The sequence below is a fragment of the Pristis pectinata genome, chromosome 3 (genome assembly GCF_009764475.1).
Source record: "Pristis pectinata isolate sPriPec2 chromosome 3, sPriPec2.1.pri, whole genome shotgun sequence".
NCBI classification, from domain to species: domain Eukaryota; kingdom Metazoa; phylum Chordata; class Chondrichthyes; order Rhinopristiformes; family Pristidae; genus Pristis; species Pristis pectinata.
The window spans coordinates 530715-553844 of NC_067407.1; the positions used below are offsets into that span (position 1 = coordinate 530715).

At 52.4% G+C, this 23130-nt stretch overlaps 1 protein-coding gene across 1 annotated transcript in view; it reads left to right on the forward strand.

The window, feature by feature from the left end:
- col11a1a (collagen, type XI, alpha 1a) overlaps positions 1-23130 on the forward strand; it is a 217187-nt gene that overhangs the window by 182574 nt on the left and 11483 nt on the right. Inside the window, 14 exon segments of the mRNA XM_052013124.1 lie at positions 2219-2326; positions 2657-2710; positions 3462-3515; positions 5139-5192; positions 6878-6931; positions 10893-11000; positions 11082-11135; positions 11864-11917; positions 12483-12590; positions 16138-16191; positions 17668-17703; positions 18656-18709; positions 19521-19770; positions 21701-21813. Of these exon segments, the coding sequence (XP_051869084.1) occupies positions 2219-2326; positions 2657-2710; positions 3462-3515; positions 5139-5192; positions 6878-6931; positions 10893-11000; positions 11082-11135; positions 11864-11917; positions 12483-12590; positions 16138-16191; positions 17668-17703; positions 18656-18709; positions 19521-19770; positions 21701-21813 (1155 nt within the window).

Below are 23130 nucleotides of genomic sequence, written 5' to 3' on the forward strand. Positions count from 1 at the left end.
TGCACATCTTTGGGATGTGGGAAGAAACCGGAGCATCTGGGGGAAACCCACAGCGTCACAGGGAGAACATGCAAACTCCACACAGACAGTGCTGGAGGTTGGGATTGAACCTGGTTCTCTGGAGTGCTGAGGCAGCGGGGCAACCATGTGAGCCATTCTTCTTGGTAGTGGGGGTGTGGCCTTGGGAGGTGCTTCAGTGTAGCTTGGGAGAGTAACTGCAGTGAATTTTGTAGTTAGTGTGCACTGCAGCCACTGCGTCGGTGGTGGAGGGAGGGAAAGTCAGGTGCAGGAGAACATGTAGGAGTTGGGTTGTGTCCAGGACTGGGCGCAGGACTTTGGGAGGATGTGACCGCTTTGGAGAGGGTGCAGGAGTTTTGCTGAAGTGATTCCAGGGATGAGGGACTTTAGTCCTGTGGACAGACTGGAGACACAGTGGTCACACTCCCTGGAACTCAGGTTGTGAGGGGAATCTGATGGAAGGACAGGGTGGATGTAGAGAGAAACAGTCCCATTGACAGAGGGGTCAGGAACAAGGGATGGAAATAAAGGACCAAGAGTGACCTGAGGAGAAGTTCTCCATCTGCTGGGTTGGGGAGCCTGGGTGGGGGAGGAGGGGAGGCAGGTTTAAGAGGGAACTGGTGAGGTATCTGAAAGGAAGGTTTAGGGATGGGGAGTGGCTGTAATCTCCCTGTGATTTGGGAGTAGGAAGGCTGGCCCCCTTCTCAAGTAAAACCATGGAACGCTGGAAACACTTAGCACACTTAGCAGGTCAGGCAGCATTTGTGGGGAGAGGAACAGTCAACGTTTCCTGTCCATAACCTTCATCAGAACTGAGAAAGAGACGTGGGGGAGGGATGTGTGTAACAAGGGAATATCTGCAATAGAGTGAGACCGGATGGGTTAATGGAGCAGCTATACATCACTGTCAGTGTAATGTGTCACTGAGGGCGAGGCTGTGGGATATGCCCACCAGGTCAGGCAGTACTGATGGGGACAGAAGAACTGAGACCACACAGTGAGATAGAAACAGCTGCTTGTGATGCTGAGAAAGAAAGCATGAGTTACCTAATGCTGGGGAATTGGGGATCGAGTCCTGCAGACTGCAACGTGTCCAGACGGAGATCAGGCTTGTTCCTTGAGCTTGTGTTGGGCCTCGTTGTAACAGTGCAGGGGATCACAGACAGAGAGGACTGAGTGGGGATGGGACAGAAGCTCAGGGTCACTCCTGTGGACTGAGCTCAGGTGTTCCCCAGTGTGATTACCAGATCTGTGTTTGACCACACTGAGACCACACTGTGAATACTGGATACAGTGCACTAGGTTGGAGGAAGTGTAAGTCATGGGCAGTCAGGTGTGAATGATTAGCAAGGGTCTTGACAGGTCAGATGTACACACTGAATGGTTGTGCCCGGGGGTACTGAGGAACAGGGAAACAGCATACAAATCTGTAGATCCCTGAAGGAGGTCAGCACAGGTAGATAGGGTACAGTATGCTTGCTTTCATTAGCCTGGGCATAGAATATAAAAGCAGGAAGGTCTTGGTACAACTTGATAAAACATTGGTTAGCCCAGAGGTGGAGTACTGTGAACAGTTGTAGTGATCATGCTACAGGAAGGATGTGATTGCACTGGAGAGGAGATTCTCTGGGATGTTGCCTGGGATGGAGCATTTCAGTTATGAGGAGAGGCTGGGTTTGTTCTCTGCAGAGGGGGCTGAGGGGGGTCTGGATGTCGGTGGACAGAATTATGAGGGGCATAGATCAGGGGAGATAGTGGGAAAACCTTTCCCACAGCAGAGGTGTCTAAAACCAGAGGGCTGAGGTTTAGGGTGAGAGGTCGGAGGTTTAGAGGGCATCTGAGGATTCTTTATCCCCGAGAGGGGGTTGGAATCTGGAATACACTCCCCAAGGAGGTGGGAGAGGCAGAGACTCTCACAGCATTGAAGATGAGCCCTTGATTCACCAGGCCAGAGAAGGTGATGGAGTCAGTGCTGGTCGATGGGGGTGGTGTAGGTGGGTGTGTGACAGCCATTGTGGACTTGATGGACCAGGGTCCTTCCCGGTGCCATGTGGTTCTGTAACTCCACACTGACCCACCAGTGCCAGTGGACGGCAGGCAGCAGGAGGGGTAGGGTGGCCTATGGGACATTAGTGCAATGTGGAGCGGTCACTCTGTCTGTGTGTGTGTGGAACGGTCACTCTGCCTCTCTCTGCCGCAGGGTCCGAAAGGTGACGTGGGAGAGAAGGGTGAAGCAGGACCCCCAGGAGCAGCCGGACCAGCAGGACCCAGGGGGCCACCAGGAGATGATGGGCCGAAGGGTAACCCGGTAGGTCAGAGGGCCGGTGTGCCTAAGCTGTGTCGGGGTGGGGCACCCAATCCGTTCTCCTTCCCTCCGACCAACCCCCACCCCAATACCACCCTCCCAATCTCCCATCTGTCCCAACCTCTCTCTCCCCACCCTCTTCTCCCCCCTCTCTCTACACCCCCCTCTACACCCATTCTCTCCCCCACTCCTTTATACTTTCTCACTCTCACTCACTCTCACCCGCTCTCTATCTTTCCCAACCCCCCTCACCCTCACACTCACTCCTGAGGAACTCTGCCCTCATCTTTGAGACCACTTTGAGATGATGCATTTTCTTTTCTCCTTCTGCAGGGTCCCGTTGGCTTCCCTGGTGATCCTGGACCCCCTGGTGAAGCAGGAACTCCTGTAAGTAGCACACTGTATCTCCACAGCTCAACGTAATGCTTGTTACTGCCCTCATGGCCCAGTAAAGGCATAAACTGTGATTCCTGAAAGACCTGGTTTGAAAACCATAGACATTCGCTTAAATTTGGTATTTTCCTCATTTACAACTCTCTCTCCAAGCCTATGGTTCCAGTCTCAGTATCCCTGGGTCAGGCCCACACTGGGAGCACCGTGCACAGTTCCTGTCTCCGTATCCCCCTGGGTCAGACCCACACCAGGAGCACCATGCACAGTTCCCGTCTCTGTATTCCTGGGTCAGACCCACACTGGGAGCACCGTGCACGGTTCCCGTCTCCGTATCCCTGGGTCAGACCCACACTGGGAGCACCGTGCATGTTTCCCATCTCTGTACCCCTGGGTCAGACCCACACTGGGAGCACCATGCACGGTTCCAGTCTCTGTATGCCGCCCCCCGCCCCGGGTCAGACCCACACTGGGAGCACCCTGCACAGTTCCCATCTCCGTATCCCTGGATCAGACCCATACTGGGAGCACCGTGCACATTACCCGTCTCCGTGTCCCTCAGATTAACCCTCTGGAGTAATTCTTGATTTAACAGTTTTGGCTGATGTTATACCAAGGCTGTTGTTAATGTCAGCTGGTTAACACATGGTATAAAAGATGTTAAGGAGCGGTACCTAAGTGCGTCCAGCACTGTGGAGATGCTTTCTATGTGTTGTGGCACTGACCGTGATGTTCTATTCCCCTGCAGGGTATGGATGGAACAGCTGGAGAGAAGGGGGAGGATGGAGAGGCTGGTCTGCCGGTGAGTATCTCTTGCACTCGAACGGGGATCACAGAGCACTCAGCGGCCCGAAACATGACTGGTGTAGTGATCAACAGCCGGTTACACACCGACTGTGCCCGTCAGACTCCAGTCAGGAACTTTAAGAAATCAAGTGAATCTGACTGAACCTGCAGAGGTCGAACAGGTCAAGGAAACAAGCTCCTCAGCTGCAGAAACAGGAGAGTTCTGCCGCCCCTGGAGATGGGACAGAGGGTGGAAGGTTTGTCCGTACATCACACGGGAGAGATTCACTCATCCCAGGACTATGGAAACTGGCACGGACGAGATGTGTGGGGAGTTGTTGAGGAGGGACAGTGGGACTGAGTACAGGTTAGTACGGGGATGGTGCTGAGGTACGGGTTAGAACGGGGGGACTACAGGAGCAGTAACCGGGGTGCGGTAATGTGCTGGTGATGTTACAGGACCAGTAACTGGAGTGCGGTAATGTACTGGCGATATTACAGGACCAGTAAGCAGGTTGTGGTAATGTACTGGTGATGTTACAGGACCAGTTACTGGGGTGCAGTTATGTGTTGGTGATGTTACAGGACCAGTAACCGGGGTGCGGTAATGTACTGGTAGTGTTAACAGGACCAGGGTCTGGGGTTGGAGCAGTGTGTGGGGTGTCCGGTGAATGTGTTGACCGTGCTCTGCAGCTGGTCTTCTGGGCAGGGTATCAGGGCTGAGGAAGATGGGTGAGTCGGGAACCAGTGTGTTGGTAAACTTTTCCGCTCCCGACAAACTCAGTGGCATCACTGAAAATTTCATTATCGTGTAGAAATGGGAAAATGTATGTAGAGACATTTACTGGAGTAACTCCAGGTATTCAGAAAACCTGCCAGTCTGGACATCCAGGTCCCAAGTGTGGCAGATCATTGGGGTTTTCTCATTTGCTTTACAGGCCCTGTATTGCGAATGCATTGACATCTGATTTTACTTTGAGTTGCTGTGGGTTGCAATCCATTGTTGAGATGTTGACTTTGGGGAACTAGGTGTACGAGGGTTTGGACCGATGACACAGACCGTGAGGTAGACATGGAGCCTGCAGTCACCAACAACTCTGGGGAAATCTCTCTCCCAGAGATGGGGCAGGAAGCTGGAGTTACCTACTCAGGGAGGGGTTGGGGTGACAGTGGGCAGAGAGGTGGGGATGGAAGATGGGTTTGTAGGGGGGAGGTTAGAGGGGGGCAGTTTAGAAGAAGAGGGGCCGAAAAGCCGGTGTGTGTGCCTGGCTGGTGTGTACTGTAGCCTATCACAGTTGTGTTTATTTGCACAAGTCCATGTGTGCACAGGTGCAATGAAAACTTACCTGCAGCAGCATCACAGGCACATCGCATCAGATAAGCAGGATTCACAAGAAAAACATAAACTTAAATTAAGATAATTTTTATAAAAATGAACACAATTAGAACAAAAATGTTTGCAGTGCAAAGTGGTCCCAGTGTTGCTGGACTGAGGCAGTGACTAGGGTTGTGCCGGTTTGTTCAATAACTGAATTGTTGAAGGGAAGTCACTGTCCTTGAACCAAGGACTTCAGGGTTCTGTGCCCAGGAGATTCTGTCTGTGCCCGGGAGAACTAATTACTGTCTTATTCCATCCTAGGGTCCTCCCGGCCCCTCTGGAGAAGCCGGACCACCAGGACCTCCAGGAAAGCGGGTGAGCGTTTCATTAATTTTTGCATCCCTGCCTCATCCTGTCTCATTCCACAGCCCTCAACCCTCCTCACCGCCTCCGGTCCCTACCCATCGATTCCTGATTCTCATTCTTCTGTCTCTGGGACCCTCTCTGTCCTCCAGCATTCCCAGGTCTCCTCCAGTTCTTGCCTCTCGACTGTTGCCCCCAGCAGCTCCCCTGCCTCCAGCTGCCTGGGCTCCAGACTCTGGGAATCTTTCCAAAGGCTCACTACTTTCCATGACCCCCTTCACTCAACACCCTCTGGCCCTCTGCTGGTTGCAAATAAACACACTACAGATGCTGGAAACACTCAGTAGGTCAGGCAGCATCTGTGGGGAGAGGAACAGGGATATTGGATCAGGCCTGAGACAGAAGTGACGAGTTGTGGGGACTCTCAGTGGGTTGGAATTAGGGAGACTGAGTGAAGGTCAGGGTCGAGGGGTTTGGTCATCTCTCTCTCTATCTCTCTCTCCATAGGTCAGAGAAGGCCACTCAGCCCATTGCTTCAGTGCTGGCTCACAATCCTCCCATTCCCCACTACTTTACCCTATAACCCATTCTCCCCACATTCCCATCAACTCCCCCCAGATTCTACCCCTCACCCACACACTGGGGACAATTTACAGCAGCCAGTTAACCCACCGACCCGCATGTCTTTGGAATATGGGAGGAAACCGAAGCACCCGGGGGAAACCCACGCAGTCACAGGGAGAACGTGCAAACTCCATGCAGCGCCAGAGGTCGGGATTGAACCCAGGTCTCTGGAGCTGTGAGGCAGTGGCTTTACCCACTGTGCCACTGTGTCTCCTCTCTGCAGACAATACCACAGTTATCCTTGTAGTGAAAATCACAAGAACACAGGAAAACAGGAGCAGGAGGAGGCCATTTGGCCCCTCAGTCCTGTCCCACCGTTCAATGTGACCATGACTGATCTGCCCCAGGCCTCATCTCCTCTTCTGCGCCAGTTCCCCATTGCCCTCAGTTCCCTGATCTTTCAAACATTTATCTCCCTCCTCTTTAAATCTCACCCCAGTGATCCAGTATCCATACCCTCTGGGGCAGAGAATCCCACAGATTCCCCTCCCTCTGTGAGAAGAAGTCCCTACACACCTCAGTTTTAAATGTCTGCCCCCTCATCCTGTAACTGTGTCCCCTCGTTCGAGACTCTCCCACTGGTGGAAACATCTCCTCATCTCCCCTGTCCTGTTCCCTCAGGGCCTGAGATGTTTCACTAAGGTCTCCCTCATTCTTCTCAATGCCAAAGGATGCAGATCCACCTGTCTAGCCTCTGGTGATGGGACAACCCTCATCCCAGGAATTATCCTAGGGAATCTCCTCTGGATTGTCAGTATATCCTTCCTTAAAACTGATTCCAAGCCATCCATACGAACAGAAAATAACCGGCTAAATCACAAAATGTAAATCGCTGCAAGTTAACAATGCGAGGTGTAGTGCTGGAGGCCAGTGTAGAGAAGGTCCTTGGGCTGATCTGTCCGTGTTTCTGGGATGTGACGCATGAGTTTCACGCTGTGTGCAGGGCAGTGATCGGTGCACAGCTCCCCCGAGGGCCCAATCGTGAACATGAAAGAAATCCTTTGCTAAAACAATAAAAGGTCTGCCTGACGTCCACTGCCCTTCATCCTTACCATGTCCGTTTTCTTCTGCAGGGACCTCATGGAGCAGCAGGGGCTGAAGGAAGACAAGGAGATAAAGGAGCCAAGGTAGGGTTGTGGATGTCTGAGACACGGAGCTGGGCCACCAAGGTACCGGAGCACGTCGGTGACACTGCCCCTCGTCTGCCCATCCTCCTGTAAGGTCACAGCTGATTGCTCCCTCCCTGATCTCCCATCACTCCCCTACAGAGCACAAATCCATCATAGAGTCATAGAGCACGGAAACAGGCCCTTCGGCCTTCTGGGTCTGTGCCGACCATCAGACACACATTTCCACAGATCACAGAGACAGCACGGAAACTGCTGACAGGTGGGAAATAATGAAAGTTCAGAGACAATGGGTTCCTGTAAGGGTGAAGGGTAAGGGAGGTGAGTCCAGTAAACTGGGGAGGCCCTGCAGGAATGTGCAGGGTTATATACAGAGGAAATTGGGAGGGCAAAGAGGGGCCATGAAGTACCATCAGCAGATTGGATTAAAGAAAATCCCAGGGCATTTTATAAATATACAAAGGGCAAGAAGGTAATCAGGGGGTGAGTGTGACCCATCGTGGACCGGGGGGGGGGGGGGGGTGGGGAGGGGGGCCCATCGTGGATCAGGATGACAACCTGTGTACGGAGCTAGAGGACGTTAGTCACAGAGTTATAGAGTCACACAGCCCGGAAACGGAAGCTTCAGCCCAACCCATGCCGAGATCTGAAGTTAATACTCCCCATCCGTGTTCATGAAGGAGAAGAACATTAGCTGGAGATTTCATTTGGGACGGTAATATTCCAAAGCACATTATGATTAAAGAGGAGGATGTGTTAGATGTCACAGTGGCCATCAAGTCATAGAATCGTACAGCAGGGAAACAGGCCCTTCAGCCCACTGTGCCCATACTGCCCATTGCACCTGCATTAGTCACATTTACCAGCATGAGATCCATAGCCTTCTCTGCCTGTCTAGATGCTTCTTTAATGTTGTGAGAGTATAGTGCAGTGACCAGAAGTACACAGAACACTCCAAGTGTGGCCTATCCAATGTTTTATAAAGTCGTAACATGATGTTCCTGTTAGTGGAAGGGCAAGGCTGGCAGGAGAAGGAAACCTTGGCTGATGAGGGATATTGAGGCTCTGGTCAGGAAAAAGAAGGGAGGCGTGGGTCAGGTACAGGCAACTGAGATCAAGTGAGTCCCTTGAGGAGTATAAGGGATGTCGAGTAGACTCAAGAAGGAAATTAGGAGAGCCAATAGGGGACATGAGATATCCTTGGCAGATTGGGTAAAGGAGAATCCTGAAAGGGTAACTAGGGAGAGAGTTGGTCCCCTTGAGGATCAGTGTGGTTGTCACTGTGTGGAGCACAGAGATGGGTGAGGTGTTAAATGAACATTTCACACCTGTATTTACTGTGCTGAGGGACACAGAAGCTGGGGAATAGTGGGAAAGAACACTAATGTCCTGAAACATCCACATTACAAAGAAGGAGGTGTTGAAGTCTTGAAGCACGTAAAGGTGGATAATTTCCTGGGCTGGACCAGGAGTATCCTAGGATGTTGTAGGAAGCAAGGGAGGAGATTTCTGGGGCCCTGGCAGAGATTTTTGTATCTTTGTTAGCCATGGGTGAGGTACCAGAAGACTGGAGAATGGCTAAAGCTGGGCCTTTATTGAAGAAAGGCTGCAAGGACAAGCCAGTGAACTACAGGCCAGTGAGCCTAACAACAGTGGTGGGAAAGTTACTGGAGGGAATTCAAAGGAACAGGATCTGCATGAGGAAAGGTAAGACCTAATTAGGGATAGTCAGCATGACTTTGTGGAAGATCATGTCTCAAGTTCGATTGAGTTTTTTTGCAGATTGATGGGGCAGGGTTGTCAATGTTGTCTACATGGCATTTAGCAAGGCCTTTGACAGGGTTCCACAAGGTAGGCTGGTTCAGAATTTTAGAATACGTGGGATCCAGGGTGAGTTAGCCAACTGGATACACAATTGGCTTCATGGTAGGAGTCAGAGGGTGGTAGTGGGGGGCTGTTATTCAGTTTGGAGGCCTGTGACCATTGGTGTGCCACAGGGATCGGTGCTGGGTCCACTGTTGTTTGTCATTTATATTAATGATTTGGAAGAGAAGGTAGGTGACATGATTAGTATGTTTGCGATGACACCGAGATTGGTGGTGTGGTGGACAGTGAAGGTTGTAAGGTTACAACAGGATCTGGATCAACTGGGGAAGTGGGCTAAGGATTGGCAGATGGAATTTAACTCAGAGAGTGGGAAGTGATGCTCTTTGGAAAGTTCTACCAAGCCAGGACTTTGCCCAGTGAATGATAGCATTACCGATCAAGATGGATGATCCCCAGAGCCTGATGAAATGTATTCCAGGCTACTGTGGGAGGCAAGGGAGGAGATTGCTGGGGCCCTGACAGGGATAGTCAAACCTTTGCTAACCACAGACAGATGACTGAGGACAGCAAATGTGCTCCCCTTTATTCAAAAAACGAATGTGGATAATCCAGGTAGTTACAGGCCAGGGAGTCTCATGTCAGCTGGAACAGGAGAGACTCGTTATTGATCGGGGTAGTCAGCATGGATCTGTTGATGGGAAATACTGTCTGACTAATTTGATTGAGTTTTTGGAGGAAGTAACAAAGTATATTGATGAGAACAGTGTGGTTGATGTGGTCTTCATGGACTTGAACAGTAGGGCCTTGAACAAGATATCACACTGGTCCAAAAAGATTGAGCCCAAGAGATCCAGGGCAAGTTGGCAAATTGGATCCAGAATTGACTTGGTGATGGTGTAGGGTGGAAGTGTGTATGTGAATGGGGTCCTGGGACTCCCGCTTTTTGTCATGTACATTAACTACTTAGATGTGAATGTAAATTTACATGGTTAGTAAATTTGCAGATGACATGAAAATTGATGGTAGTGTGGATAATGAGGAGGAGAGAGGTTACAGAAAGATACCATATCTATAACCCACATCTGGACCAGTTGGTAAACTGGACAGAACAATGGCAGATGGAATTTAATCCCAATAAGTGTGAGATGATGTAAATTGGGAGGTCTAATAAGGGCAGGACATATACAGTAAAAAAAAAATAGGGTCCTAGGGGACATCGAGGAGTAGAGACACCATCCATATATCCCTAAAGGTAGCAACCCAATAGATAAGGTGGTGAAGAAGGCATTTGGGATGCTGGCCTTCATTAGCTGGGACATAGAATATAAGAGCAGGCAGGTTATGGTACAGCTTTCTAAAACATTGGTCAGATGTCAGCTGGAGTACTGTGTACAATAGGATGTGAGAGCACTGGAGAGGGTGCAGAGGAGATTCACCAAGATGTTGCCTGGAATGGAGGGTTTCAGTTACGAGGAGAGCTGGATAGACTGTGTTTGTTTTTCTTGAAGTGGAAGAGGCTGAGGGGAGACCTGTACAAAATTATGAAGGTGATAGATAGATCAGACAGACAGTAGGAAACATTTTCCCATAGCAGATGTGTCTAAACCCAGAGAGCACTAGTTTAAGGTAAGATTTTGAGGGGATCTGAAGGGGAAATTTTCCCCCGGGGGAGGTTGGAATCTGGGTACGCACTCCCTGGGGGGGCACGCGGGGGGTGGAGGCAGAGACTCTCACAACATTTAGCAAGTACCTGGATGAGCACTTGAATCACCAAGGCAGAGAAGGGTACGGACCACGTGCTGGGAATGGGGTTGGTGTAGGTGGGTACTGGAGGGTTGACATGGACATGGTGGGCTGTGTGACCCTGTGACTCTACTTCCACCGTTCCTTCATCGTCACTGGGTTGAGTCCCTGGAACTCCCTCCTCTACAGCACTGAGGGAACACCTTCCCCAGAAGAACAGCAGTGGTTCCAGAAGATGGCCGAGCCCCACCTTCTCAAGGGGCAGTGAGGGATGGGCAATAAATGCTGGCCTTGCCAGCGAGGCCCCCAAACTTTTGCCCAGCGTAAAGCCTCTGAGGGATGTGTTGTCGATGCATTGAGTGGGTCTGACCTTTGATCTCCTTGACCTTAGGGTGAAGCAGGCGCCGAGGGACCTCCAGGCAAGACAGGTCCCGTGGGACCCCAGGGTCCTCCAGGAAAATCAGGGCCCGAGGGATTGCGAGGCATTCCCGGCCCAGTGGTAAGTAGAGAATGTCAGCCCCATTCTCTGTGCTGTGATCAGACAAGAGTTTGGAAGAACTAATGGTTTCTCTTTCTGCAGGGTGAACAAGGACACCCGGGACCCCCTGGTCAGGATGGCCCACCTGGACCCATCGTAAGTGACGATGCCGTGGAAATGAATTTCTTGCCTTGTCGCCTGACAGTTCCGATGACGGCCCACTCTCAGCGAGAATTAACCTCACTAATGGGGAGAAAGATCACTGTCCATCACAGGAACATCTTCAAGTGTAGGGTGACCAAGGGACCATGAGGGACATTCTGGGGAAAGTCGTCAAAAGGTTCAACAAAGAGGGACATCAGGGGTCAGGGACAGAGTGAAGGTCCCTCTACACCATCCCATCACACACTCCCAGGGACTGACACAGAGTGAAGCTCCCTCCACACTGTCCCATCACACACACCCCTGGGGTCAGGGACAGAGTGAAACTCCCTCTACACTCTCTCATTACACACTCCTGGGGTCAGACACGGGGTGAAGCTCCCTCCACACCGTCCCCTCACACACTCCCGGGGTCAGACACAGGGTGAAGCTCCCTCCACACCGTCCCCTCACACAATCCCGGGGTCAGACACAGGGTGAAGCTCCCTCCGCACCGTCCCGTCACACACTCCCGGGGTCAGACACAGGGTGAAGCTCCCTCCGCACCGTCCTGTCACACACTCCCGGGGTCAGACACAGGGTGAAGCTCCCTCCACACCGTCCCCTCACAGACTCCCATGACAGGGACAGTGTGATTTGGTACAAAGTGAAGAGTTTCCTGGTGATGTGATTGGTGAATATTATTGGATGTCGATGTGATGTAAACTCTTCTGTTATCACAGGGACCCCCTGGGCTGCCTGGGCTGAAGGGGAATCCAGGAAACAAGGGAGAGAAGGTGAGTGAGGACCTGTGAGGGAGGGAGAGGGTGGGTGAGGGAGTGGACAAGGGACAGAGAAGGAGGGAGAGGGTGGGTGAGGGAGTGGACGAGGGACAGAGAGGGAGGGAGAGGGTGGGTGAGGGAGTGGACGAGGGACAGAGAGGGTGGGTGAGGGAGTGGACGAGGGACAGAGAGGGAGGGAGAGGGTGGGTGAGGGAGTGGACGAGGGACAGAGAGGGTGGGTGAGGGAGTGGACGAGGGACAGAGAGGGAGGGAGAGGGTGGATGAGGGAGGGAGTGGCTGTGATTGGAGGGGGGAATGGGGGAGGCGGGGAGTGGATGCGATTGGAGGGAGGGATTGGATGAGGAGGGAGTGGACATGATTGGAGGGAGGGATTGGATGTTTTTGGAGGGAGGGAAGGAGTGGATGAGGGAGAGAGTGGATATGATTGGAGGGAGGGATGTGTTGACCTGTCCCTCCATGCACCATGTGACTGCTGTGGGTTAACACTGTCTCGCCACCACTCCCACCCTGGGCATTTCGGAGAGTGACGGAATATTGACCCAGTGCCTCTCCTCCACAGGGACATCCAGGTCTGATTGGACTGATCGGCCCTCCAGGAGAACAGGGCGAGAAGGGTGACCGTGGGTTGCCCGGACTACAGGGCACTCCAGGAAGCAAAGGAGACATTGTAAGCAAAGGATGGAGGCCGCTCCTGATGTACCTTAGTCAGGATTGCTGTCTGTAACAACTGCGCAATGTCCCGGCTTAGACAGAGCACACTAATCGTTCTATGCACCTTTCCACGCTCACAACATCCCACACCTTCCATGGCCACCTAAGCAATTCATTAAATACAGCAGCAGTTTGCTCACAGCACGTCCCTGCCATAGAGTGAGACAAAGAACACGGGAAACACTCAGCAGGTCAGGCAGCGTGTGTGGGGAAAGACCCTTCGTCAGAACTGGGAAAGAGAGAAAACAAGTTAGTTTTCAGTGTCAGTGTGTGGGAGGGGCGGAGATGATTAAGGGAATATCTCCACAGATGTTGCCGAGGTCCTGAATACTTTTTGTCTGTATTCACCAAGGGGGAGGACGTGGAGGACAGTGAGATCTGGGACAGTACATTGTTCACCTACAGCAGGTCAGTGTTAAGAAGGTGTCAGATGTCTTGCAAAGGACTGGATGAGATCGATTCCAGGTTGCTGTGGGAAATGAGGGAGGAGATAGCTGTGGCCTTGATGGAGATTTTGGAATTGGAATTGATTTATTATTGTCACATGTACTGAGGTACAGTGAAAAACTTCGCTTTGCATGCCATCCATACAGATCAGTTCAAAACATAAGTACATTGAGGTAGAACAAGGGAAAAGCAATAACAGAATGCAGAATAAAGTGTTACAGTTACAGAGAATGTGCATTGTAGGCAGACCATAAGATGCAAGGCCATAATGAGGTAGATTGTGAGATCATCTTTAATTTACAAGTGGTCCGTTCAATAGTCTTATAACAGCAGGGTAGAAGTGTCCTTGAGCCTGGTGGTCAAGCTTTTGTATTTTCTGCCCAATGGGGGGGGGAGAAGAGAGAATGTCCGGGGTGGGTGGGGTCTTTGATTATGATGGCTGCTTTACTGAGGCAGCAAGAAGTGTAGACAGAGTCCATGGAGGGGAGGCTGGTTTCCATGATGTGCTGAGCTGTGTCCTCAACTCTCTGCAGTTTCTTGCGGTCTCAGGCAGAGCAGTTGCCATACCAAGCTGTGATACATCTGGATAGGATGCTTTCTATGGTGCATCGATAAAAGTTGGTGAGTGTCAATGGGGACATGCCAAATTTCTTTTGTCTTCTGAGGAAGTAGAGGCACTGGTGTGTTTTATTTTGGCTATAGCGTCTACGTGGTTGGACCAGGGCAGGCTATTGGTGATGTTTACACCAAGGAACTTGAAGATCTCAACCCTCTTGACCTCAGCACCGTTGATACATACGGGGGCATGTCCTCTGCCTCGTTTCCTGAAGTCAATGACCAGCTCTTTTGTTTTGCTGACATTGAGGGAAAGGTTGTTGTTATGACATTATGTCACTAAGCTCAATATCTCCTTCCTGTACTCCGACTCATCATTATTTGAGATATGCCCCACTACTGTGGTGTCATCTGCAAACTTGTAGATGGAGTTAGAGCAGAATTTGGCCACGCTGTCATGAGTGTATAGGGAGTAGAGTAAGGGCTGAGGACGCAGCTCTGTGGGGCACCAGTGTTGAGGATAATCGTGCCAGAGGTATTTCTGCCTATCCTCACTGATTGTGGTCTGTTGGTCAGGAAGTCAAGGATCCAGATGCAGAGGGAGGTGTTGAGCCTGGTGATGAGTTTTTTGCATCTTCCATTAGCCAAGGAGAGGCTAATGTTGTTCTTTTATTTAAGATGAGCAACAGGGATAAGGCAGGTAACTATAAACCGGTGAGCCTTAGTCAGTGGGAGGGAAATTATTGGAGAAAATCCTGAAGGATTGGATTTATGTGCATTTGGAAAGGCAAGCATTGTCAGCATGGCTTTGAGGGGGAAATCCTGCCCCCATAACTTGTTGAGTTTTATGAGGAGGTAACCAAGGAGATTGATGCAGATAGGGCAGTAGATGATGCCTATGGACTTAAGTAAGGTAATTCACAAGTCCTGCATGGTAGGCTAGTTCGGAAGGCTATGGCACATGGGATCTAAGATGAGCTGGCTAAATGGATTCAAATTTAGTTTGGTGATAGGAGGCAGAGAGTAGTGGTGAAGGATGTTTTCTGATTGTAAGTCGGTGACCAATGGTGTACCGCAGAGATCGGTGCTGGGGCCTCTGCTGTTTGTGATATATATAAAACAACTTGGATGTGAATGTAGGAGGAATAATTAGTAAAGTTGCAGATGGTATGAAAATTGGTGATGTTGTGGATATTGAGGAAGGTTGTCGAAGTCTACAGCAGAATATAGATCAGATGGAAAGTTGAGTAGAATATTGGCAGGTGGAATTTATTCTGACAAGAGTGATGTGATGCATTTGGGGTAGGACATTGACAGTAAATGGTGGGACATGAAGGAATATTGATGAACTGTTCCCTCAAGGTGCAACACAAGTAGATAGGTGGTGAAGAAGGAGGACGTGTTGAGATGTGATGCTGCAACTTTGCAAAGAAATGGTTGAACTGCACTTGGAGCAGTGTGTGCAGTTCTGGTCACCACACTATGGGAAGGATGTGGTTGTGTTGGAGAGGGTGCAGAGGAGATTTCCCAGGATGTTGCCTGGATTGGAGGATGTTAGTTATGGGGACAGATTGGACAGGCTGGGCTTATTTCTCCTGGAGCGAAGGAGGCTGAGGGGTGTCCTGATGTTTGTAAAATTATAAGAGGCGCAGATGGGGTAGGAGGCAGAAATTTCTTCCCATGGTTGGGGTATCAAAAGCAAGAGGGCACAGGTTTACAGTGAGAGAAAGGAGTTTAAAGGGGATTTTGGGAGTGTGTGCTTTACATAGAATGGTGATATCTGGAACTCACTGCCAGAGGAGTTGGTAGAATCAGAGACAGTCACTACGTTTAAGAGGCATTTAGACAGACACTTAGACAAGGCAGAAGGATACGGTCCTAATGGGCAACGAGGATTAGTGTAGAGGAAAAAGATCAGCATGGATGTGGTGGGCTGAAGGGCCTGTTTCTGTGCTGTCCTACTGTGAATCCATGAGTCTGGGGTGGTTAGTGGCAGGTTGTGGGTCTCTATCTGTGTCAGGCCCAGCCATTTGCCTTCCTGACGTTGGTCTTCAGTGATGTGTCCAAGAACACCCAGGTCCTTCTTAACACCAACACTTCCCAATCTCTCACCATGGCTTTCCACATCACCTCTGCCCTGTACTCACCCATTCACCTGTCTGTGTCTAGAGAGCTCTTACATCCTCATCAGTGCTCAGTCCCATTAGTTTTGTCAGCAGATTTGGGAATGATCCCAATCACTGGCCTGGATGATGAACAGTGGATTCACCACCAACCTGAGCAACACCTCTTCTAACTCGTACATCCTGCGCCATAGAACATCCAACAGTACAGCACAGCAACAGGCCCTTCAGCCCATCAGGTCTGTGCTGACCATGATGTCAAATGTATCTAATCTCACCTGCCCGTGCGTGGCCCTGTGTGTGCCGGATTACCAGAGTGAACCTTGAGCTGGAAGGTAGGTGGGCTTGTGACGTTTTGGTGTTTGTGTCTCCCTGCAGGGACTGGCTGGAGCTGCAGGACCCCTTGGACCCCCGGGACCCCCTGGCCTGCCTGTAAGTAAGATGTCATCAAACCCCTCCCCCCCACCACCCTGCCCGCCCCCGACACCAGATGTGATCCATCCTGAGAGGACAGAAAGGAGGACATCCTACGTGTGGTCCGGACAGACGGCGCCCTCATGATCCATCCCTGACACCAGGCTTCGGTTTAACAGAAAGCTTCACCCCCTCAGCACAAGGTCACAGCAAAAAAGGAGCAGGAGGAGGCCACTTGGCCCCTCAGTCCTGTCCACCACAATGTGACCATGGCTGATCTGCCCCAGGCCTCATCTCCTCTTCTGTGCCAGTTCCCCATCACCCTCAGTTCCCTGATCTTTCAAACATTTATCTCCCTCCTCTTTAAATCCCCCAGCGATCCAGTCTCCACACCCTCTGGGGCAGAGAATCCCACAGATTCCCCTCCCTCTGTGAGAAGAAGTCCCTACACACCTCAGTTTTAAATGTCTGCCCCCTAATCCTGTAACTGTGGCCCCTCGTTCGAGACTCTCCCACCGGTGGAAACATCTCCACATCTTCCCTGCCCTGTCCCCTCAGGGCCTGAGATGTTTCAGTGAGGTCTCCCTCATTCCTCTAAACTCCAAAGGATGCAGACCCAACCTCTTCAGCCACAGTGACAGGGCAACCCTCTGATCTGAGAGATTAGCCTGGTGAATCTTTGGAACGCCTCCAGCGCCTGTGTATCCTTTCTTCATTCGGGGTCTGACCTGATGACAGTTCCTTACTCTGCAAACGAGTAAGTTGATTCAGCATCTCGGAGTGTTTAGCTGAGGCAGGTGGAGAGAGGAGGAGCCCAGCTTTAGGGGAGCAGGGTAAGAGGGATGGACTCCTTCAGCGGAGGGAAGGGAAGACTCCGCATTCTGATGGAGCACCTCATGAGATCCCAGTGACTGTTCCGTCCAATTAGCTCAAAGCTGCCAGCCAATGTGCACAGCAAGATCCCACAGTCTGATGACATTCAAACTGCATGATTAAATTTGCTTGCCTTTGGTTGAAGGGTAATCACTGTCCAAGATCACAGAGGTTTCCAGCCCATGTGATGGGATTCTTCTCTTCAAAACACAGTGTGACCCTCCCTCAGTACCACCCTTCCCACTGTGTGACCCTCCCTCAGTACCGCCCCTCCCAGAGAGTGACCCTCCCTCAGTACTGCCCCTCCCACAGCTGGGACTCCGCACTGGGAGTGTTTGGACTGTAAGGAACCTGAGCCTTCCCACAGGGAGCTGGACGTTCCCCACTGGACGTCATCCAACCGGTCCTGGTCCGGGACACTACGGGCCGGAGTGTGAGGGGAGGTGGGGGAGGGCCGTGGGGGATGGTACTGAGGGCAGGTGGAGAGACTGGGACATCCCGTGTGTATCATAGGCTCCGGGATCACGGACTCCGGGATCTGTCCTGTAGTTGAAGGTCGTTGCAGGAATGTTCTCCGTGTCTCCGCGCAGACCTTGAGTCTCCTGTTCTTGCCGTTCACAGGGTCCAATGGGGCCGAAGGGATCCAAAGGATCAACGGTAAGGAACCTCCTCCCCCAACTTACCCCCTGCTCCTCCCCTCCCACACCCCACCCACTCCCCCACCCCACCACCCCCCAACACCCCACACTCCCCTCCCCTACCCCCACCCACTCCCCCACACCACCACCCCTCCAACACCCCCCACCCCCATCCTTACCCCTCCCCTAACCCACCACCCCAACTTACCCCCACCCTTCCCCTCCCACACCCCTCCCCACTCCCCTACCCCCACCCACTCCCCCACACTCCCCTCCCCTACCCCCACCCACTCCCCCACACCACCACCCCTCCAACACCCCCCCACCCCCATCCTTACCCCTCCCCTAACCCACCACCCCCAACTTACCCCCACCCTTCCCCTCCCTCCCCTACCCCACCACCCCCCAACACCCCCACCCTTCCCCTCCCTCCCTCCCCTACCCCCACCACCCCTGCAACGCCCCCCCAAAACCCCACCCACTCCCCCACCCTACCACCCTCAACTTACCCCCACTCTTCCACCCCCACCTCCAACACCCCCCAGCCTTATCCCTCCCCACCCACTCACCCCTACACACCCCCCACCCTTCCCCTCCCCACACCCCCTACCCCCACCCATTCCTCCAACTTACCCCACACCCTTCCCCCTCCTCACCCCATCCATTCACCCCCACCCACTCCTCCACTCCACCACCCCCAACACCCCTACCCTTCCCCTCCCACACCCCATGCACTCCCCACAGCCCTCCTCACCCCCAACACACCCACACCCTTCCTCTCCCCCTCCCCTCCCCACACCCCTCCCCACTCCTGCAACCCATCCCCCAACTTATCCTCCAACCCCTTCCCACTCCACCACCCACTCAACACCCCCCCCTCAGCCTCGCCCCCTCCCGCACTCCCCCCACACCCCCCCCCAACGCTGAGCTGAGGGTGCTGCCGTATCTTCACTGTCTCTCCTCATTCCCAGGGTCCAGCAGGTCAGAAGGGTGACACTGGTCTGATCGGCGTTCCCGGACCTCCCGTAAGTACCTCCCATGACACATGTAAACGATGCCGCGGGAATGTTCGAGGGTTTTAGTCACGGATTTTGTAAGCAGGAAAGGTTTGGATTTACTCAGGACCTCACTCCAAAGCTACAGTGGGACCCCTTTGCCTGTGGTGGAGGGTTCACTGACTGTTTGGGCAGGGGTAGATCGACTGCCTCACAGCCCCAGAGACCCGGGTTCGATCCTGATCTCCAGCGCTGTCTGCATGGAGTTTGCACGTTCTCCCTGTAGCCGTGTGGGTTTCCCCCGGGTGCTCCGGTTTCCTCCCACATCCCAAAGACGTGCGGGTCGGTGGGTTAATTGGCTGCTGACAATTGCCCCCAGTGTGTGGGTGAGGGGTAGAATCTGGGGGGAGTTGATGGGAATGTGGGGAGAATGGTTTACAATTATGGGGAATGGGATTACCTTGTGAGCTAGTAGAGACTTGAGGGGCCAAATGGCTTCCTTCTATGTGGCAATGTAATACAGTAAAGGTAGTGAGGAGGGGAACTGTGTTGGGCTGTGGGGGGAGCATGAAGGAGCAGGACTGAGCGGAGACTCATCGACCCACCACCCGCCCAGTGACTGTGGTGAAGTTCAGTGACACCCACAAACACAGGAAGAGGCCACTCTGCCCATCTAGCCTGTACTGGCTCCGAGAGAGTCTCCGCTCAGTCCTGCCCACCTTGTTTAGACATGTTTCCCCTCTCTACTTCCCTCGTCCAAGTCCCCGTTGACTGTTCTTGCACTGTGTTTGGTTCATCTGAGCCACTGATCAGCAGGTCTGTTCTACCCGTGAATCTGCAGGGTCCCCCAGGAGAGCTGATCCAGCCACTGCCCATCCGGTCACCCAAGAAGACCAGGAGGTCTCCGGATGGCATGCAGGCTGACCAGAAGGACAACGTGGTGGACTATGTCGAGGGCCTGGATGACATCTTTGGCTCCCTGGACACCCTGAAGATGGAGGTGGACCGCATGAAGAACCCAATGGGAACTCAGAGCAACCCGGCCCGGACCTGCAAGGACCTGCAGCTGTCCCACCCAGACTTCCCGGAGGGTGAGCTGCTGGCCATTTGGCCTTTCCTGGATAACCATGTCCCTGGGCACCCGCGGCCTGGAGCAAGGAGTCCACCTTCACACCACCCATCCCAACATCCATCCCGACAGGAGCGCCCCCACACCCTTCGCCCTGGGTCCCCTCAAATGAAACAACGTTGTTCCCCACCCCCCCAATCTCAGAACTTGTCTCTCTCCCCTAAATCTTCCAACACAGGGAGGAAGAGGAGGAGGCCACTCGGCCCCTCAGTCCTGTCCCACCATTCAATGTGACCACGGCTGATCTGCCCCAGGCCTCATCTCTTCTGTGCCAGTTCCCCACTGCCCTCAGTTCCCTGATCTCTCAAACATTTACCTCCCTCCTCTTTAAATCCCACCCAGTAGATCACTCCCTCTGGGGCAGAGAATCCCACAGATTCCCCTCCCTCTGTGAGAAGAAGTCCCTACACACCTCAGTTTTAAATGTCTGCCCGCTAATCCTGTAACTGCGTCCCCTTGTTCGAGACTTTCCCACTGGTGGAAACATCTCCACATCTCCTCTGTTCTGCCTCCTCAGGATCTTCTGTATTATTTGGGGTGTTTCCCAATTCACTGTGACCCTTTAAGCCCTACTGACAGCTCTGGAGAATTGGAGGTGGGCCCCATGTGCCTCACATCTCTGCACACCCCTTGCCCATAGGCCACCAACGTGGCAGGGCTCGGGCACGAGACTAACACAGGGTGGGCAATTAAATGGCTCACCGGATCTGTGTGCTGACATCAGGCAGGAATGATCCTGGGCTAGAAATCCCTTCCTCTCCCTGCGCTCTCTCTCCCCACCACCCACCCCCCCCAACCACCTGCCCCACCATCCCCGACCAGCCAACCCAGAACCTGCCCTAATCTCTTGGAGTCTCAGTGCCGGACTCAAAATCTGAGCAGTTACAGAGTCACACACATGGAAACAGGCCCTTTACCCATCGAGTCTGTGCTGACCATCATCCACCCATTTACATTGATTGGACATTGGAAAATGACCTTGGTCAGATGATCGGAGTTTCAGTGGAAGAAAATTTTGGGAACAGTAATTGCAACTCCATCCACTTTCAGATAGTTATTGATAAGATGGGACCTCAGAACACTGCTGGTCACAGACTTCCAGGCAGAATAACTCCCCTCCACCCCTACCCTCTGCCAAGCCAAGTTTGAATCCAATCTACCAAGTCTCCGTGGATCCCATGTTCCTTAATCTTCTGGATCAGCCTACCATGAGGGACCTTGTTGAAAGCTTTACTAAGGTCCATGTAGACAACACCCACTGCCCTACCCTCATCAATCACCTTCGACAGCTCCTCAAAAAACTCACTTAAGTTTGTAAGACATGACCTGACCTACACAAAGCCATACTGACCAACTCAGTGAGACCAGCTCACTTAGGCAACTTGGTTGGCATGGACAAGTTGGGCCAAAGGGCCTCTTTTCTGGGCTGTATGGCTCTTTGAATCTATGACTATTCTGATCAAGTCTATGCTTTTCCAGATGCAATTTTGGGTCCCATATCTGAGGAAAGATGTGCTCGCCCAGAGGATGTTCACAGGAATGACAGGCTTATCATATGAGGAGTGTTTGACATCGCTGGGCCTGTACTCGATGGAATTCAGAAGGATAGGGGGGAATCTCATTGAAACCTACTGAATATTGAAAGGCCTGGTGAGAATGAACATGGAGAGGATGTTTCCATTAACAGGAAAGTCCAGGATCCGAGGCCACTACCTCAGAATAAAGGGACATCCGTTTAGAACTGAGATGAGGAGGAATTGAGTCTCGGGAGCTATGAGGCAGCAGCTCTACTGGCTGTGCCACTATTCACGGGGCCCATCCAGACAGCATTAGGATGACCCACAACGTATTGCCATCAGCACTCAGTTAACACACCTTCTGTTCTGTCCCAGGTGAGTACTGGATTGACCCAAACCAGGGCTGCACTGGAGATTCCTTCAAGGTTTACTGCAACTTCACGAGTGGAGGCGAGACCTGCATCTACCCAGACAAGAAGTCAGAAGGAGTGAGTAATTACATCTCTTGTTGATGCTGGCATAGGTGGAACCTGTGACCACTCTGAGAACAGGTCCCCTGGTCAGCCCCACACCCTCTCCCCCCACCTCTCTCCCTCTCCCCCCCCTCTCTCCCTCTCCCCCCCCCCCTCTCTCCCCCTCTCCCCCTCAGTGAATTCCAAACTCTTCCTCCTGAAACTCCCTGCTGGATGTCTCTGCGTTGGACAAACCGCCCTTTGATCGCCCACATCTGCTCCACGTTTACACTGGGCAGTCCACAGCCAGTGAGGCCCAGGCTGGTACCAGGACTGAACAGAGGAGAGGTCTCACCACACAGCAGAGACTCTGCCCTTTTTTTAGACCATTTTACTATTTATTTTCAATTGATGTACAGCCTTGCTTCAAATCCTTGATGGGTACAGCATCTCACGAATCCTACGCCCAATAGACTTTGCAGGCAGGTTACTTCTGAACTTGGCACGGACCATGCCACTGTTACCATGGGAACAGGTCACTTTACCCCAAATATCACAGGCTTTATTTGGTTTACCACCATGTTTATAGTTGGTAAATACAGCCTTGCACCACAATCTCCCCAGCACTATGAGTGCGCACCAGGCAGCCAGAGCAGTCTACCCCACAACCCAAGGTGGATGAAGTGCTCAGAATCCACAGTGTGACCCTCCCTCAGTACCACCCCTCCCACAGTGTGACCCTCCCTCAGTACCACCCCTCCCACAGTGTGACCCTCCCTCAGTACCACCCCTCCCACAGTGTGACCCTCCCTCAGTACCCCCTCCCAAGTGTGACCCTCCCTCAGTACCACCCCTCCCAAGTGTGACCCTCCCTCAGTACCCCCTCCCACAGTGTGACCCTCCCTCAGTACCCCCCCTCCTGGGGATTTAAACCCACTATCCTCCACCCTTTCCTGTTGAAAACACAAGAACATGAGGAAACAGGAGCAGGAGTAGACAACTCGGTCCCTCCACCTGTCCCACTATTCAACATGACCTTGGCCTCATCTCTTCTGTGGCATTTCCCTATATCCCTTAGAACATAGAACATAGAACAGTACAGCACAGGAACAGGCCCTTCGGCCCACAGTGTTGTGCTGAACTAATTAAATCAGTAATCAAGTGCCCAACTAAACTAATCCCTTCTGCCTCCCCAATGTCCATATTCCTCCATTTCCTGCACATCCATGTGCCTATCCAAGGGCCTCAAACACCTCTATCGTATCTGCCTCCACCACCACCCCTGGCAGCACACTTCCAGGCACCCACCGCTCTCTGTGTAAAAAAAAATAACGTCCCGCACATCTCCTTTGA